Raw genomic sequence first — 19,013 nt, 5'->3', positions numbered from 1 at the left:
GTGGTCTGTTTACTTCCAAAACTTTTTATATCACAAAAACAATCCAATTTTTTTGGGAAACAAATACTCTTCGGCATGTATAGCTATGAGGAGAGAACAAACATATCCCTAGGAAATACTCCGTCTCAATATCTATTCATCATCGATGTAGGAAAGTGAAAAAACAAACAAAAAGGTCTAATATCATGACAAATTTAAACCAAGGTATGGTTTTCAAATTCATCCAATTCCAATTAAAATGACCTAAACCTTTACACTGGAATTCAATATAGCTACAAAAAGGAAGCATTTCATCTTTTTACCTTTGTTTTATTAACCATCTTCTGAAGACTCAAGCTGTCTTGCTTATTGTGATTTTCTTCAGCGACGGAGGAGATCTCTGTGCAACCAGCTGCGACGGAATATTCATTTTCTCCACCTACGTATGAAAACAAGACAAACTATTTAAAATAGGGGGGGGGGGGGTTCCTCAAGCTGTCTGACAGCTGTCAGTCATGTTATAGCTATTCTTCACTGTTATCTAACTCACAATTGTTCATTTAATCTTAAATTGTAGGATTTTAGACCACCAAATGTTTAGAACAGAGGAAACTGCATCAAAATGAAAAACCCCTGATCTCTATTCCATCTTGTTTGGAATTTGGCAAACTAATTTATACAATAAGCATATTTTCTTGACAATCTCAAATTAAAACTATTTAATCAGTGTCTTTGGTTATGTATTTAACACCTCTCATCTACCCTAAAGTGAAACATAATTCACACAAATAAAAAACATTTCTATCCAACCTCTTAGTATTTTTTATTAAATAAGCAAATTCATGGCAAAGTTCCCAATACCAACAAACAACCAGAATAAATTCAGTCTTAAAATGAACTCAGATTAACATATTAACAGATTAATTATTAATCAATTTAAAGACTGTGGGGAAAAATGTGCAAGAAAATTAAAAAGTCCCAAACGAAGACAGACAAAATGAACCTTTAAGAAATTACAGAAAGAACTGAGGAGAGTCCAACTATTGAAGCTAAACGGGTAAGGGATATCTTATATATATCAGTATAGTATATATATATAGTATGTATATATAGTTCAGGAGGAGGCACATAGTTTAACAGTTTGGCTGTCTACGGAGAGAAGGGTCACTGCATGGCTAAGCCTAACTGCTCCAAGGTACAAAGTTAACTTCATATCAAAATGTTACCCAAATACATCAAATAAGTGCTCAAAAGGTGTGACTAACATTCGTATGTTATTCATACAAGTTTTCAGTTAAAGAATCCAACTTAACATCTCCTCAGAAGTAACAGATATATCCAAAATACACCAATGATAGATAAACCTGCAGTAAGAATGTGTTTATCCCTTCAGCATAAAGTTGATTGGACAAGTAGATGGCAGAAAACCTGTAGGACATCCCAAAATTGCCCGTGTTTTAACTTAACCTAACCCTAACCCTCTGGACACATAGGCCATCAGTTCTAATCTTTTCTTTTTTTTTTTTTACTAATTTAATATAAGCTAAACGAAAAACTAACCTTTAAACTTTAACAAAAATGTAAATTCAGGAGAGGACTAAATATTGATACTCAAAAATTTACTCCAACTTAAAATGGCTAAAATTATACAGGTATTTCCCATCTGGCGTATATGAATACTTTTTTTTTTTTTTTTTACAGTTTTTAACCAAATAATACCTCACAAAAAAATAACTGAAAGCTGAAAAGAGCCCGCTGAGGACTAAAGACAGCAGTGATTTTAGAGATTATAGAGAATTACATTTTTTTTTTAATCTTCCTCACTGTATGGAGAATAGTACACAAGGGGAGGAAATTAAAAGCTGGTGAAATTAGAAGGTGTTGCTACACAAACAGGATTTTGATAAAAAAAAAAAAAAATGTCATTCAAGGACCTATAAGAGCTGTCACTACTGGCACGGAAGAAAAAGCCTTAACCAGAAAACAGAACATGTTCATAATAAACCAGACAGCTTTCTAGGAAAAACAAAAACCATGTCCACTATAAAGAACGGAGGTGGAAGGATCATGATGCGGCCCAGGCTGGATAGATCAAGGATCTTGATCTCAATGATACGCTTTGGGGTAACTTTTTCAAAGGGAACATGGTCAACTATTCTATATATATATTGAGGTGTTATTTATCTTAAATAAAGAACAGTAAAAAAAAAAAAAAAAAATCCTTTTAATTTAAAGTGTTTTCAACTTGTAAAGACACCTCAAATCTCTGGATAAAATTAATAGATCAGGCCTCATTTTATGGAAAATCTTTATTCTTTGATTCTATTAACAAAAACAGCTAAAAAAAATCTTTCTTTTAAAAATAATCATACTGAGAATTTGCTCTTTGTAAAAACAGGTTTATTTATAAATACTAATAAAAATCCACCTCCACTAACACTGAAACACTGTTCCTTTTAAGTTTATTTCTACAGATTAGATTGAAAAACAATCACAGAATTGCAGTGCCGGCTACTGCAGATAGCAATGCTTGTACTACTCACTTTCGGAGCTATTATAAACTGCAGTGAAATCAGCTTTTTTCTGCTGCTCTGATTCTGGGATGTCCTTTGCTTTGAAGGGCAGTTTTCCTGATGTAGATGCTGATCTCCGCTTTTCTGTATCCTTAGCAGTTTTAGTGGTGCTTGAAACATCCAGAGAGCTTTTTCTTCTGGTTGCTTGATTCACATTAACAGCAGAACTTTTAAGTCCTATAAGAGTGTGTTTCAGATCTCCTTGAATACAACTACCACTTCCACCAGATTCACCATCCACATTTTTTTTACACCGACCTTCTCCCATGTTCATCTTTTTCTTTTCAGATCCAAGGATGTCACTTCTTCTTTGCTTTCTCCTTTTTGGCTCAGGTTCTAACTCAAAAGGTAGCTTAATGGTGCTCTCCATAGGTAAGCTAGGCAAAAGAGGTCTTTTACGATTGGCCGGAGAGAAGTAGTCCTCAAACACATCATTATCTTCATTGGTGGAACCCGAGGGAACATGTTTGTGCTCACTGGACAGAGTGAGAGATTGCAGCAAGGTAGAAAAGGATAATCTGTTTTGTTTTGGTGTTCTCAGTTCAGTTTTTTTTGATAGGGAACTTTTTGTAGACATTTCAGTTGGAGCGAGAGCTGCTGTTCCTGACGATGCAGGGCAGTTTGAAGACTTCACAGTATCAGGGCAAACTTCGGAGTCAGTGTCTGTACATGGCTTTTCTTTCCTGACTATTAGACTTTTATGATCAGATTCTTCAGGTAACGGCCTAGTTGGTTTGACAAGGGCCCGCCTTCTCTGTTTATGGGGAGTTACGCTTTTGCCTGGAGTGTCCTGGACAGGACTCTGTGAAAAGTCTCCAGTTCTAAAGGCCTCTGCTACTTTTTTTCTTGCTGAACTTCTTCTTGGCTTTGTTTGTTTCTTATCTTCTTTATCCTCTTGATCATCAAAGCTAGACACACTTGAAAACCGTTTTGGCACATTGTGGCAGGGTGAGAGCCATGGCTTTGTAGAGTCTGGTCTAAGCTGACTGTGCTCTGCGGCATTAGCTGGTCTCTCCTCTTCCTTAGCAGGTGAGCCACCGGGTTGGGCAACGGAGGCATCCTCAGCCTCGTCATCCGCTGTGTAATTGAGATTACAAAAAATAAGATCAGAATATTTCTTTTGTGTTATATATAGTTAAAGTACAGTATTTCAGCTCAGGCAGCTGATGAGGATAGGATTAATCTCATCTCTCTTACAGGTAGATTGAATGAAGGTAGGTGTGCTTCCAAGAGAAGGCTTCAGCCTGATGGGTGAGCAAGAATCAGCATTTTGTGACGCTGAATAGCAAAAACATTTTAATTAACTTATTTACTTTAAATGTTCTGAGAAGGTGTCAGAGATTGATCAGTTTCACATAACATACACCTGCAGATTCTTCTTACCTGTGGGAGAAATGTTTTCCCGCGTTTCTTTCATCTCTTTCAAGCGCTGTGCCATGTACTCTGACCTTTTCAAACCAGGGCTGTAGATTATTCCATTCTCCTCATCGATGATGATCGGTGAACGATCTACAACTGAAAATAACATCAAGGACAAGATGAAGCATCACATTGAAAGCTGCAAAATAAAAATAAAAAAAATCTCTGTGTTAAAACCTCTTACCATGAGTTTCTAATGGAGGCAGAGCTTTCACCATTTTGTCAAATTTCTTCTTCAAACGCCAATCATTTTCTACTGTCTTTACAGGAGTATCTTTTGGCACCATGCAGCGATGCTACATGAATCAGAACAAACTTTTAATAAAAAGCAATAAAACACATGACAAACCCGTCCCCCTTAAATCTGCCCAATTTCATATAGAATATGGCCAAATATTGGGACATACTATAAATTCTACGTATGAGTATTTTTTTATGCCTGTCAAAACTGAGGTGGGATCTTTCATATAAATAAAAGAGTCAAAAATTAACCAGAAAAATTAAGCTTAATAAAATTACAGTTTTAGACTCCTAAGCTGCTGGTTATGTTTTCATTAAAACAGTGAAAATAAAGACATGGTTTTATTAAAAATGAAAAGAATGTAACAGAATTATATTTTTCCAAAATCACAAATTTTTTTATTCTTTCAATACTGAATTTATTTTCATCTTTATGTTCATGGTCATGTAAATCCAATATTAAGACATATTTTTATCTAACAAGGAAAGAGTAAAAAAAATTTAGAAAGAAAAAAAATATTCTGTTTCCTTTGGGAAAAAGTGTTTTTTGATCTGAAAAATTTTAGATAATCTCTTAAATATTGAAACTAATCAACATGATGAAAAATGAGGTGGTGTGAACCATAGTTCAGATTTAGAGGATCTTTTTTATTTCTGATTTCTTTTCCCTTTTTACCACTTACAGTACAATTTTTTTTTCATTTATGATTCAACTTCAATATTAACTCTTCACCCACACATGTTTAAACAGTAAAACCCTTTGAAAATCTGAGTCTCCTCACCCGCCTGTTTTTCATTACAGGATTTCTTTCATCATTTAAGGCTGGAAACAACTCCTCATCTGCATGTACGCCTTCATCATAACACCTGGTCACAGCACAAAATAAGAACTGCATGAGAACAACCTCTTTCATTCTTCAAAACACTGCAATAACTTGGCAACATTTCTTTAACTAACTTAAAGTGCCTCTCACCTTCCGACCCAGAGAACAGACACAAGTCGGACATCAGTTTTCTTAGCTTTCCTCCATGTAGCTTCATGTCCATAGTTGAATACCACATGTGTGACCTGCTTACTGAATCGTTTCAATACCTTTAAAAGACATAGGGTAGAATAAGTGATGGCAAACACACAGTGTAGATGTTGGCGCACACCACGAACTCTTACATTTCATACTTACATTTTTCCTGTTCTACTTCAGTTAAGAGAACCTAATATACTTATAATTTCACTAATGATGAGCAATGACCCTATTGAATTCTTACAGATTATTTGTAAGTGGTTTACAAACAGCAAAGTCAAGATTTTGGACAAGCCATCATCTCATTGTAATAAAAAATGTCTGCAGAACTGAAAAACTGTGCATGAAAAAGTGACGGCAAAAATCAGACACTTACACTGATTCAATTGAGAACCAGATGGAAGGATAAGCAAAACATCTGACACAAGTCATACAGCCAATATAGCAATTACACAAAGTGAAATGGATACTGAAAACTTCCACATATAGAGATACTTCACAATTACTATTATATTAGCAATTGGATACCATTTTGGTTATCCTACCTCACCAAAAAACTAAAAAAGTGTAGTCTATTTAATGTGAGAGATTGCAAGTATCTGGGTTTAACTGTACATCAGGTCTTAACACCGCAAAATAGATGGAGAGACGGGTTGTTTTACCTGAGCTCCCATTTCCTCCAACTGCTGGATGAAAGGTTTTGAATAGTTTGCTCTTTTATCAGAGGACCACACATCAACATAGGCAACCACATCTGAAAAGACATTTGACAGATTTACATATTTCGCTTTTAATTTCAGAAATCATTCAACATACTCACAAATAAAAAAATAATACCTTTAAGAACTGAGCTTCTGCTTGAAGCCATCAAAGCCTTCTTAACTCTTCAGTCACTATAAAAAAAAAGTAAGAAAAATGTGTGAAATCTAATTCTGTTTTAGAGACTCTTTCATGTCAACAAATAAAAAAATTTTAAATAAACACTGCTTCATCAATGGAGATTTTAAATTGAGCTAGGAGGAGGGCTGAAAAAATTAATTTGATTAATCGATTATTGAAATAATCATCAACTAGTTTAGTAATCCATTAAAAGTTAATTGGAGTATAGAGTTTCTAAAACATGCCTTTAGCTGACAGAGACCAACATAACCAACAATTTGCAATTAACATTAAAAACAACAGCTCTTTTGTCTCTCAAAATGCTCTATCCAGAACTCCTCAAATGGAAAAGTGGTAGTTTCACCTGGCTTAATTTCATAAAAAGTCTTCCTTAAGGAACCTTCGGCTATCCCATTATTAATCACTTAAGCCAAAAAAAATAATTGACAGAATTATTTATTTGCAAGATAATCATTAGCTGCAGCCCTACTAGAAACCCAGCATCAACCATAGTATACCATAGTATAACCCAGTTTCAAGACAGTCTACTAGTTACTGCTTTTAATAAGCTACCATTAAAGGAAATTGCAGTGCTAACAATCAAAAAAATAATAATAAAATGTCTAATTAACCTGTTAAGAATATACAGGTTCATAAAAATCTGTTGTGTATCTAAAAGCAGAGGAAATAATTTTATCATATAACAGAGACAAGAAAGAGCAAGCATACCATATTGTTCTTTGTTTTTAACCTAAGTATTTGTATTACACAAATTAAAATGTTATCATCCTGTTATTCACGGTATGTCCACTTTTAAATTTGGTATATAATAAAATAATATAAAAAAGGTCAATCTGATTTGTGTGGTATTCCAAGTATAAATGCCCTCTGCGGGCATACAGAAATTATGAGTTGGATAAAGAAATGTAAAGGGATTAATAACCTTGTTTACTTTATGTTTGATTTTCATATATCTAATTAAGCAGATAAGACAATATCATAAAACCTTATATTTCAGTAAGATGTTCTGATTCCAGTCCAGATTTTGTCTGCCTATTAACTAGATTAGTAAGAAATTAGAAGCACAGGATAAAAAGATTTTGATCTGTTGTGGAAGTGGCTTTTTATCCTAAAGGAAGAATTATGAGACATTTCCAAACTATTACAGGTTTATATTAAAAGACAGTGGCGGTAGAAAATATATTACCGCGAGTTCCTTTTTAAATAGTAGAAATCGAGTCATACATTCATCTTCTCTCTTAAGACAATTAAATGTCTTGAATATGACTTATACAACTTTTAATTGAAATTTCGTTTTGTACAGCTTTCATGACATTTCCATTTCATATGATTAACCAATCCAGTTTAATTGGGGGCTTTCCTTTGCATTAATTTTGAATGTACTCTCTGTTCAAATTACGCAGGCAGCAAACTAATGATTCTAACAATACATGCATCGTAGATAGTCATAGCCGTTTCTCTGCTAAGTTAGCAAAGCTAGCCGTTAGCACTGTGCTAGCGTGAACACTTCCGTCACAAAATATTATTCGTTTTACTTTTTCTAATCAGTACAACCATGTGACAGTAAACACTGAACAGTATACTTTAGTAACTGGTACTCACTTAATGTGTTGACGAAGGTTTAACGATATTAATAACAGTCAGTGAGTGAATGTACTTCGCGCCTGTAGTTTGTATCCTAATGCATTCTGGGATGGAAGGAAATGATTGGCTAATACGTCACACGCGTCGTTCTTTAGTTATGGAGTCGGTCACCATGGTATTTAAGATTGTCATATGGATTGTTGCGGTGTACAGAAACTTAAAAAAATGTTTAAGAGAAAAATCCACACATTATTACTATTACTAAATAGAGCTTGATTGAAAATGAAACAAGTGGCTTAAAAAAGATGCAATGTTTAATTCTTTATTGCACAGAGGAGATATAAAGCATAGCATTAGAATAGTACTGCTTTGTTATTTATTATAATGTCAAAGATTAATCATTCCAGTAAAAAAACACAAAAGTTTAATCATTTACTACCCAGAAAGAGATGTATTACATGCATTTAGATTTTAAAGCTGATGTGAAACTCTGAATTCAGTTGCTCTATGAATGTTAATATTGCAGAAAATAGATAAAGGTTTGGAGCTGTTGGTCTGCTAGAAAGTATGAATCCTATGAAAGTGCTTCACTGTGTTTATCTCTGCATTCTTTCTTTTATTTTTTTATTTCTATGATTGTTGTGCTCAGATAACACACTCTATGAAAAGCCACCATCTTTAGCCATTACATGCTTGCCCTGCTTGTTGTTGGGACAACTGTCAAGGCAGCAGTCATTAATTCCCTGATTATGTTGGAGATTGAATAGCTACCGGTAATAACATGGCTCCTTCCACACAAATTTGCAATTTCCAAAAAAATTAAAGAAATCCAATATAAAATTATACATAACATTTACCCTACAAACGCTTTTTCAGCAAAATTTGTCAATATTGATGTCAACTGTGTATTCTGTAATACTGAGGAGGAAACAATTAAGCACCTATTTTTTTTATGTAAATTTTCACAGATATTCTGGAAAGAAATTGAGGTTTACATCATATAGCACTCCAACACACCAATTAAATTACAAGCCAAAGATATCATATTAAACTATACTAATAATGATAGCAAAATGCAACTCTTGGTTAACTTGATTATTCAAATTGCAAAATTCCACATACACAAAACCAAATTTTCCAAAGGTCGACCTTTCTTCCCTGTGTTTGAAAATTATTAAAAAAATTACTTCAATTGTATCCAAAGAATACAATGCATACACACTGTTAACGTAATTCAGGAAATATTTGGAGAAATGTAATATATCTTGCCTTTTTTTGTTTCGTTTTTTTATTTGTTGTTGTTGTGTTTAAATCTCTTCGTTATCTATTTAAGTTAAAGTATGTTATATTTTAATTCTAATTGTACTCCATCATTGAACACTTACTTTGCAGATACTGTTCTATATCTTGTGATATTTTTTGTTAATGTTTTGTAATTTGCAACTTTTCAATAAAGTTTTGGATTAAAAAAGAAAAAAAGAGTCAGTCACCATGGAGACAAGGCTTAATTTCCTGTCTCTCAAGGGATCCTCTGGCAAATGAATGAAGTATTGCCAAAAGTATTTGGTCACTTACCAAGAGGACGAATTCGGCTTTTCATGACTGCATGTTTGGTTATTGATAAACCTTTTCCCTGCATAAAGTCTAGATGTTAGGCTTAAGGTTTTATAGAGCATTAGCTAAAACTAAAATTTTGGTTTTCTCATCAAAGTGCAAATCCACTTGTGTAAAATCTTTAGAGAACAGTTAAGCTGTTGTTGTGGGAACAGTAATCCATAAAAAAATATATAGTATGTAATCAACATGTAAAAGTAGACAGACTAATATTAATACTTTTTTGTTTACCCATCAGTGACATAAAAACTTGGTAAATAATAAAAACAGTTGCACAGTACAAACTTTAAGAGAGAATACATAATGCAGGTTTTGAATAATGATGTCCTTGAGCTGCAGTCAAATTTTTTATTGTTGAAACTACTCAAGAAATACTTAAATATGACTATATGACTGGTACCATAATAGGTTGCTGTTTCAGTAGGTTGTTCCGTTCTTTTTTAGAACAGTGTGTGGGGACAATTATTCAACCTTAGGAAATCATGAAATACAGAAGACTACTTCATAGAATTACAAACAATAATGATTTTTTTCTTAGGCTAATGCATTTATCAATTATATGAGCCATTCTAACTTTCTTTTACATGCTGCAGTAGCTACATATTTATTATTTAAGGGACCACATTAGAAAGGTTTGTCTGTTTCCCCCCGGCCATTATGAGTGGTCATTTAAAGAGCCTAAATGGATGTTATTGTTTCTGTGTGAAAGAATAAATGTATTAGCATATCTTAAGTGTGTTGGAGATTGTATTGAAGTTACTTAAAAAATAAAGAGCCGAAAAAAACATGCTCTACACCAGACACAAGTTAAAATAATGAATAAAAATTGAGGTATGTGACCACCAATAAGTAATGCAACATGGCTGATAACTAGTACATAATAACTATTTAAGTAAGTCATATTAACTGATATAGTGGCATTAACAATTAGACATACACTTAAATTATATTTAGTTATACAACATTATACTGAAAAGGACTGACAAATTACTTTGTGTTTCTTAAAGGTAAGAACATTGTAAGATAGCATTTTGAAGGTACATTTTTTTCTTTTTGAAGTTTAACCAAACTAAGACCACTGTTATTCCAAGTCAGTTCAGTTTATTTACATAGCACCAATTCACAACCAACAATGCCTCATTTTCATTACAAATCACTCAGTTTAATCTAACCATACAGACAGTTTTAAAGTCAATAACCTACATTCCAATTACATCCTAGTCACCACACAATGCTTTTTAATTCAGTTTTTTTTTAAATTGGTTATAAGGTATAATGTAGAAAGGGAATCCAGCAGATTGCATCCAATCAAATACCTGCAGCATTCCCTCCTCAATAAAACAGTTCGGAAAAGCTTGAATGATGTCATGAGTTTGTCAGTCTCTGATAGTATACATGTTGTACATTTCAGTTAAACGAACATCCAACACGCTTCCTCCTGATATTAAATCATAAAAAAATTAAAATAAAAAAATGTTAACTGGGCAAGAGATCATGAGGACAATTTTAAACCTCCATATGTTTTCTAAATCCTTGGGAACAATACATTTCCCAAATGGTGCCTCATTTATCTGTTTAATCAATTACAGGCAAGCATTAACATCATAATGATATTATAAACATTTTAGGTTGAACTGTGCTTATTTACTTCAGAAAAACAGAAGAACAATATGAAGATACTGCCAGGAGCTTGAAAGGAACTGTCAATGTTAAAAGTGAAGTGGATCTGGTACTGACATGGGCTAAAAGACCACTTAGTGACTGGAAAACCATTACTCCAAAAACAATATGAAAAGCTAGATTTTAGTTTGTTAATGTGCTAATGAACAAAGACCTTACATTTTGCAAACCTAACACCACCATCCGAACCATAAAGTATTATAGCTGCAGGAGAGGCTGCTGTTATAAACAAACAGGTGTCAATGCAATGAAAGAAGATCAAGAGGAGATATTGAAGCAACATATCACAACATCGGAGTGTAAGCATGGGAAAAATAGGTCGTAAAAATGGACTGTGATCCTCTGCATTCGAACAAATTTGTCACAAAGTGACTTAAAGACAACAAAGTTCATATTTTCAAAGCCTGGTAGTAAAAGCTAAAAACGTGTATACGAGCAAGTGACTCTAGTTCTGACAGGTGGAAAGGGGTAACGCTTTCAAGAAGCTTGCATGAGGATGTCTAAAATATTTGGCCAAAGTCATATATTTCAAAATAAAATTTACCGAAAACTAATGTAATGTACGCAAACTTCTCAATTTAAGGAAACATTAAATCAACCTATTAGCAACTTGGCTTTTAGGTAACAGTAATATTGTTTGTAAAGCTAAAAATTGAAGAAATCTTTTTATTTATTTATATCACAAAGTGAGTAAAACATTTCATGAAAGTACAGATGGACACGAAATTGTTAGACAAAATGTTTGAGCAGTAAAACCTCAAACATGCAACAATTTTTCTGGACATGTAAATTAGCATTATAAAGTGATTCCTACTACTTTTCTGCTGTTCAGTTTCTCCATAAGCTCACAACGAATAAATAGACATTTTAATATTTATACAAAACAAAACCCAAACACAACTAATAAACAACTTAGCTCATCAAAAGAAATGTAAACCATGTTAATAAGCCATATATTTTTACCTTTGTCATAAAGCACAAAATTACCCATATTATTCTTGACTGTAAAAATCCCATTTACATTGCAAAAATGCTATAACCACAAAACATGCTGTAGCTGTGATAGGTGTTTAACCAAACATCTTTTTAACAACCTTAAACTAAAACCTTTAAATTACCTCTAATCTTTTAAAACAAATACTTTTATTAGTTACCATGTTAATATTATGGATGTACAGATTAAGAAGAACCAACACAGAAATACACACTACATAAACTGAAGTTTATTTAACTAGCTCCTACTTTTGAGACATGAAGTATGCATGAATGTCACACTGAGTTGCTTCTGCACTGAGGAGGCACAGAGGTGCGAGACATTTCCATGTGTACTGTGGACATGGGAAAACGCTCAAACTCTTCTTCTTGTGGGAAACAGCGACAGTGGAGCAGAACCTCCCGCACTTCCTGTCGAAAGTTGGAGTTGAGGAAGCCGTAAATGATGGGGTTGATGCAGGTGGAAGACATGGCCAGGAGGTGGCAGAGGGAAAAAAGCAGGTTGTGGTGGCAGATGGGCAGAGCCTCCAGGTTCCAGTCGGCCAACACGTTGAAAATGGTGAGGGGCAGCCAGCAAAGGGCAAAGGCTGTTATGAGAGCGACCAGCATGATGTTGATTCGCCGGCTGTTGGTGATGCGCTGGTTTTCTGGGGTCCTGGCACGGTCCAACATGTCTTTGCGGTGGCGAAGGCGAACAAAAACCCTGACATAGCAGAGTAGTACCAACAAGAGTGGACCGCAGTATTGGAAAAGAAGAAGCCATGTGGTGTACGCTACCCTGTGTTCATGAGATGGCCAGTGCTCCACACAGGCTTCCATGTGTGGGGAGGTGGGGACATAAGAGAAGAGAGAGCGATATATATTTAAAGGCACAGATGAGTTTCTGTAGGAAGGTGAGACAAACTGGGGAGGAGATGCATTGAGATAAACATGGGGAGACAGCTGTGGGTGGAGTGGTAGCACTACATTGGTATATGGCTCTTTAGTGAGCAACTGAAAGGCTAAAAAAGGCGTGGATGTGAAGCTGGCAAGCACCCAGATAAAAATGACAGCCATGTAGGCCTGGGGAATGCTTGGTTTCCATCCAGATGGGTTAATGATGAGCTGATGTCTTTCTAAAGCAATGAAAACCAAAGACAGCACTGACACTGTCACAGAGACGCACTGAATAAACGGCACCAGACGGCACAGCAGAGACCCAAACACCCAGTGGTCCATAAGTGTATAAATGACAGTGAAGGGGAGACAGAACACGCAAACCAAAATGTCAGAAAATGACAGATTGCAGATGAAAATGCTTGTGACATTGACTTTCTCTCTGCGATGGGTGATGATGCAAATGAGGCCGATGTTCCCTACCAGCCCCAGCACCATTGTAACACTGTACCATACCACAAGGCATGTCGTGAGGATGGGGGACATGTGGCATTGCTCTTCGTGCTCAAGAACAGAGAGGTCTGAGATAATGTGGGTTTTGTTCGTAGACCATCCCTGTACGGAGTCCTGATCGGCCCTTTCCTTCTCCCAAAGCAGAGAGTGTGAAGAGGTGGAGCCACTGAAGAGCAGAGGTAATGCTGGTGTAGAAGGTTTGCTTGTGTTGGCGCTGAAGGACATCTCTCTCTGGAACTAACCATCCATTCCAGTCTACTTGAAACATACATCTGAGAAAGAGAGGTAAAAAAAAAAAAAAAAATTAGGTACAATGAGTTTTATGAGTTTAAATATCTATTCACAACAGATTGTGTGTGAATTATATGCAAAAACAAAATATTTGGATAGATTTGTTAATGCTAACCCTTGCCTAATGATCAAAAAACTTGCAATATTTATGTCTTGTATTAAGGTTTTTTAGAAAAAACATAATCAAATCGCCGCTGAGATGACTAATGATGAACATCAGTCATTGACAGCAATGGATGCACGGTCCCTAGTGATGCATCTTCTGAAGGCTTACATTATTTTTCAAATGTCAGTTGAATTGATTGCCTTGGAACATGACTGATCTTTCATTAACTCAAGCAAGAGCTTGGCAGTAAATTAAGTGAAAAAATGTAATTCGGCTGTCAGAGGAAAGTGCAATAACTGGTAATAACGATCCAATCCTATCTATCAGGCTCCTGGCATTTTTAAGTATCCTGTTTAGAATCTCTTAATGAAATACAGTCCTGATCCATATTTTCCGGTGCTTTCTAAGGTTTTATCATCTGCTATACCAATAGTAAGAAAATGAAATCAGGCAATAGACTAACAATGATGCAACTGTGAGTATTATTTATTATTCTAAATTATGAATATTATTTGATTTTCCTTTGGGATTGATAAAGTATTTTTGAATTGAATTGAATAAAGTTTATCGAGAAACAAAGGGCTTACTTTTACAAGATCATTTAGCATTATCCAACGCTGTTATTGAAACCTTTTTTGTTATATCTTCCTGCTGAATGTCTCCTGACTTCGCCCTCATCACTAGAAGGAGTTTGTGTCTTGATATATCTTGATTGTATTTAAGGAATTGTTTATAACAAGTGAAAAAAACCCAAAACATGATATTTGGCCTCTAAAATACACTTTAATGGATCTGTATCCAGAGAATCAGTGAGGAAAAATCCTACTTTAAACAACTACTAAATAACATAAATGGACAAAATAAAGTTTTAATTAACTAATTTGATATTACAACCAGCCCTTCTTCACTGTGTATTTGCACAAGTTGATATATCTCCTTTAAAGTCATTGCCCTTAAAGTCACATGCTTTTCAAGACGAGGATAACAGCTTCGTGATTCTAAAAATTACCTTGCATACCCTGCAGTAGAGATTTTGCTTTTGCACAGTGACTGATGTGGTACGTCAAAGTGAAGGGGCGTGACATTGTCAGACCCCTAAAAATGGATTCAAACTATTTCCCCTCGATCCTCTGCCATGTGCTGTGAAAGCCAACATCATAAACAAAATGATACTGTCACTTTCTATTAGCAGCACATGCACTTGTCACTTCACGCTGCCTCCGTACTAACCTATCTTGTCAGTGTGTGGACTGAGCTGTGGGCAGCGTGGCGTAGCATTGATCATCCTTTGTTAAAGGGGTGCCTGTTGTATTGCCACCACTGGTTAGATGTATAGCTAAAATCAGATATCCACCAGAAACACTGGAAAAGATACCTGTTGCTTTGAACAGTTTCACCCTATAGGATCTCAACCATAAGCTGGACATTAAGCTTGTAGTGATATTTTGATGGCCTCATCTTTGAGCTGAATCTCTGTTGGGTAAGAGAACATCATGACCTGCCCGGCTCCATCCGCCCAATTTTATTCTTCTTTTCTCCATCTACAGCATCTCCCATCTCTCGGAAAATAGCAGACATAGCAATGAACAAATGGCTAAATGTAATTTTTGCTACCCTTGTTTTTTTGTTCTTACATTAAAGTGGCAACATGTTTTTCCTTTATTAATCTTAAAGTACCTTTTCATTTGCTTTGATGTTTATTAGATATCTTTTGTCAATGCATGGCATCATCACATTTATTAGCGACTATTACCCTTTGATGATGTTATGAGAATGGTTCATGGTAGAATATTTATTATAATAATGTGCAAAAGCCATCAAAGTTCAGGCGTTTAGGGGATTTAATGCTGTTTGTCTACATAGGAATAACAGAGAAAAAGAAAACCATAAGGACACAGCTCATCTGAAACAAAAAATGTTTCATGTTAAAATCAAACTGCTTATTCAAAGCATACATTGTGTTTAAAAAATAAAAGCTGTGATCTTGACTTTTTCTTTCCTACTTTGCTTTTTCAGTATCATGTCAAACATGAATCCATTGAGCACAGATCTAAAGAACTGCCGACATGATAACATTTTTCTCCTCTTTTGCTTCTCTGTGTTAAGATAGCAGTAAACCGTCTGCTCTACTCACCCTATGATAATGACCTGAGGTTCATTGTTCTCTGCTTGAGGTGTTGTGGATTGTAGGCGAGTCCTCTGAATACATTTCCTTTGTAATAATGAATTTTTATCTTCACATTTTTATACAGCCCTCCCAGTAAGTCTTGTTTCCTCAGGTTTTCATTTATTTTTGTTTCCTTTATTCAGTTTAGATGCTAAAACTGCACATACATCTCATAAAATAACGTCAATCATACAGTAATGTTTAAATGCATTCCTCAGAATTAGTTTTAACCTAAATTTACACAAAACAGCTTTATGTCTGAATACAAAGCAACATGATCACATAGAAATAATCCACACTGTTCGCAGTTAAATATTCCAAATCACTTCAGTTGAATTATTATCTTATTCATTACATCATTATTGTCTGGAAGACATTCACTCACGTGTGGCGGAGGCTGAACAAAGAGGTTCTGTGATTCCTTGAAGGAAGGAGAAGATGCTCTGAACAGGTGTGAGTCCACAGGGTGGAGAGTTGTAGAAGGAGCTGAACATCATAATAGCCAGAGCCTTTCTGTCAGAAACAGCAGTGGTGGGAGAACAGCTATAATTGGGCTGCTGGAGCCATTTGGGTGCAGGAGACCCCATGAGGGTCGATCTTTGCTGTCACACAGTGGTGGGATCATTATATTACATCGGCTGCTGTGCAGACTGTGGGCCAAACATTTAGCAGACTGAAAAATTACAGCTGGAAGCTACAAGGTTATTACCAGTTGAATTTAAATCAAGACAAGACAAACTATGATAGCTGCTGTAATATGTTTTTCATTGGCTATGAACTGTGTGTAAGCAGTGTTACCAAATGAAAACATTTCACACAAAGAGGAAAAAAGCATATTGAGGTTGAACTAAAGTTGTCTCTTTTACACTAGGGTTTGCATTGGGTCTTCATAGAGAATTACTCTCATGTGTTTTGTCTGACTAACATTTTATCTCCACCAAACTCACAGGTGCCTTCAGAGGGATCCTTGATAGAATATAGGGAACAAGCCATATTAAATCACAATAAAAAATACTGATAAAGAAATAACTTGGCATAAGTGTATAAGTCAGTTACTAAAAGAGCTGCTCAGCTCCTCTACAGATAGATAGATTTAGAGGAATTTCACTATTTCTACAAATAAAAATCTGGGGACATTCATGCGTATTTAGCCACCCTTAAGCAAAAAAATAAAAAAACAGATAAATTGCTGAAGTCGTATGTTGGAGCATGTTTTTACCAGCTTCATAGATGCATGGGCTGAATGTTTCACCTGTTTGTCTTCATAAAAAAATCAAAAATACACACATAAATCACATAATCGACTATACAACAAGCATATGTAATGTAATTAACTCCATGCCTGGATTTTAAGATCTACTTGGTGGAAGGATGAACTTAGAGATTTCTGCTTCTGGTTTTCTATCAGAAATGCTGCTCTCCAATGTTTACTCTACCAATCCACATCAGCTCTCATCTGCTTTAAAGTTACTGCTGAAGACAAGCATCACCACACACCATATATTCTTTTTAAATCATAGTACTGGTCTCCAAATTTTAAGAGTGACCCTTATGTGATTTGTAGTAAACTCTCTCCAGGACTTCTTTTTCTTTTATTAATGGCTTTTTTTTCTGCCATTCTTCCATAAAGGTTTAATTTGTTGAATGCAGGACTGAGTGTGAAACATAAGCCTCTTTGCTTCTTCCTTGTGCATCATTGATTGCCATATTCTTTCTATTCCCTAATGTTCTTTGACAAACTTTTCTCTCTTGGTACTCCAGCTAACCTCATGGCCAAAATAACATGACTACTACTGGTGTCTCCAAACTGGTGGATGGATGGATGGATTTAGGAAGTTGGAATTTATGCATGTCCAGTTATTCCCATATATTTACATTTGAAAATCTAAAATCATGTATAATCTATTAATCTTTCTAGTTATTTACTACTTTATTCTGCTTTTTAACAAACCCAATGAAGCGCCTTTGAATAGATTTTTGTAATGTAAAAAAGTTCAGTCTCTATGAGTTCTTTCACCAGGCTTTATGTTTAATCAAGCTCTGATCTATATATAGCAGACCTATTTCTAAATGTTCCAGGTAAATGAAAATAAAGGGGAACAAATTGTCCTTCAATATCAAAATTCTACTTTTTCAATCAAAAAAGAAATACAAAAACCACCATCAAGCAAAAAGACCTGATGCCCCCCTCCTCAGCTGTCTGCCTTTATTATGCATAAAGATTAACTATCTTTAAAGCAATTACTTTTTCACACATGCACCTGGAGGTAACATCCACTTGAGATCTCACAACCAGCATACAGGAGGCAGATGTTGGATATAGTAGGCATTGCGATCGAGATCTGGTTTCATGCAACCATAAAGACTCTGTGTTAAGAAGGAAAAACATATATTGTTTTAGACAAAAAAAATCTGTATTGAGGGAAATATTTTATGAACAAGAACCAGATAGAAATCTTACAAGCTGCAGGTGCTCAAACCCTGCTTTGTGCAGGAACACTCCTTGCAATTGCTTACCCATTGAGACTCGAGCCATGCTGCTTCCAATCTTCATCCACACACCCTGAAGATAAAAAACTTAAACCTGTTTTTAAGAAGCAGCTGGTGTGCCTATGTCTCTCTCTCTGATAAATGCACATCTCCTGATAATCATATTTCTGTTTTGATTTTTGATTAATATATATCAGAAGCCAAGTCTAAAAAAGAAATGTGTCCAACAGTAGCCATAATTTCCGTCAAGATGATTCTCAATATTTTACGACAATCATGTTTTTTGTTTGTATCTTTATAAAACTAAGCAAAAATTCCAATTGGCTTTTCTAAAAGCTTTCCAATTAATGAAGAAAGCTACAAACCTTCCCAATTCTTTTCCTGCCCTTTATTGTATATCCTGCATTCTATCTCTTCAGGTTGCAGAATATTACTCACCTTTTGGAGGGTTTGTCAAATCTTTTATCACCAACTCCTGGAAGAAGCAGTCAGAGTGACACGGGACAAAAAGACCCAGCAGACAAAAAACAAGCACATGAAGAGAAGCCTTAAAAAAAAAAAAAAGA

The 19,013-nt window shown here is 35.1% G+C and overlaps 2 protein-coding genes across 4 annotated transcripts in view; both read right to left on the bottom strand.

The window, feature by feature from the left end:
* The window catches only part of mcph1 (microcephalin 1), a 43,844-nt gene extending 36,007 nt beyond the window's left edge, over positions 1–7,837 (bottom strand). The window contains exons 1-10 of one of the 3 annotated variants that reach the window (XM_038296283.1): positions 7,736–7,837; positions 6,071–6,126; positions 5,896–5,987; positions 5,186–5,304; positions 4,994–5,078; positions 4,156–4,267; positions 3,936–4,067; positions 3,750–3,830; positions 2,523–3,629; positions 303–418 (exon numbers count right to left, since the gene is read on the bottom strand). In XM_038296283.1, the coding sequence (XP_038152211.1) occupies positions 303–418; positions 2,523–3,629; positions 3,750–3,830; positions 3,936–4,067; positions 4,156–4,267; positions 4,994–5,078; positions 5,186–5,304; positions 5,896–5,987; positions 6,071–6,101 (1,875 nt within the window). In that variant the 5' untranslated portion in view covers positions 6,102–6,126; positions 7,736–7,837. The remainder of the gene's footprint in view (positions 1–302; positions 419–2,522; positions 3,630–3,749; positions 3,831–3,935; positions 4,068–4,155; positions 4,268–4,993; positions 5,079–5,185; positions 5,305–5,895; positions 5,988–6,070; positions 6,127–7,735) is intronic. The other 2 variants (XM_038296284.1, XM_038296285.1) reach the window with 2 other exon arrangements.
* A 3,826-nt stretch (positions 7,838–11,663) lies between these two features.
* LOC119790660 (neuropeptide Y receptor type 1-like) lies at positions 11,664–18,482 on the bottom strand. Its single transcript, XM_038296293.1, is given in 4 exon segments — positions 11,664–13,619; positions 13,621–13,665; positions 16,343–16,470; positions 18,219–18,482. Coding segments are annotated over 4 exon segments (1,581 nt in total). The 5' UTR covers positions 18,288–18,482; the 3' UTR covers positions 11,664–12,280.
* Between the last annotated feature and the right edge of the window lie 531 nt (positions 18,483–19,013).

This window comes from Cyprinodon tularosa, unplaced genomic scaffold, assembly GCF_016077235.1.
Source record: "Cyprinodon tularosa strain WSP-4 unplaced genomic scaffold, ASM1607723v1 ctg37, whole genome shotgun sequence".
Taxonomy (NCBI): domain Eukaryota; kingdom Metazoa; phylum Chordata; class Actinopteri; order Cyprinodontiformes; family Cyprinodontidae; genus Cyprinodon; species Cyprinodon tularosa.
Note: the sequence above shows the minus strand (reverse complement) of the source record. Positions and strands in the feature narration are given on the sequence as shown.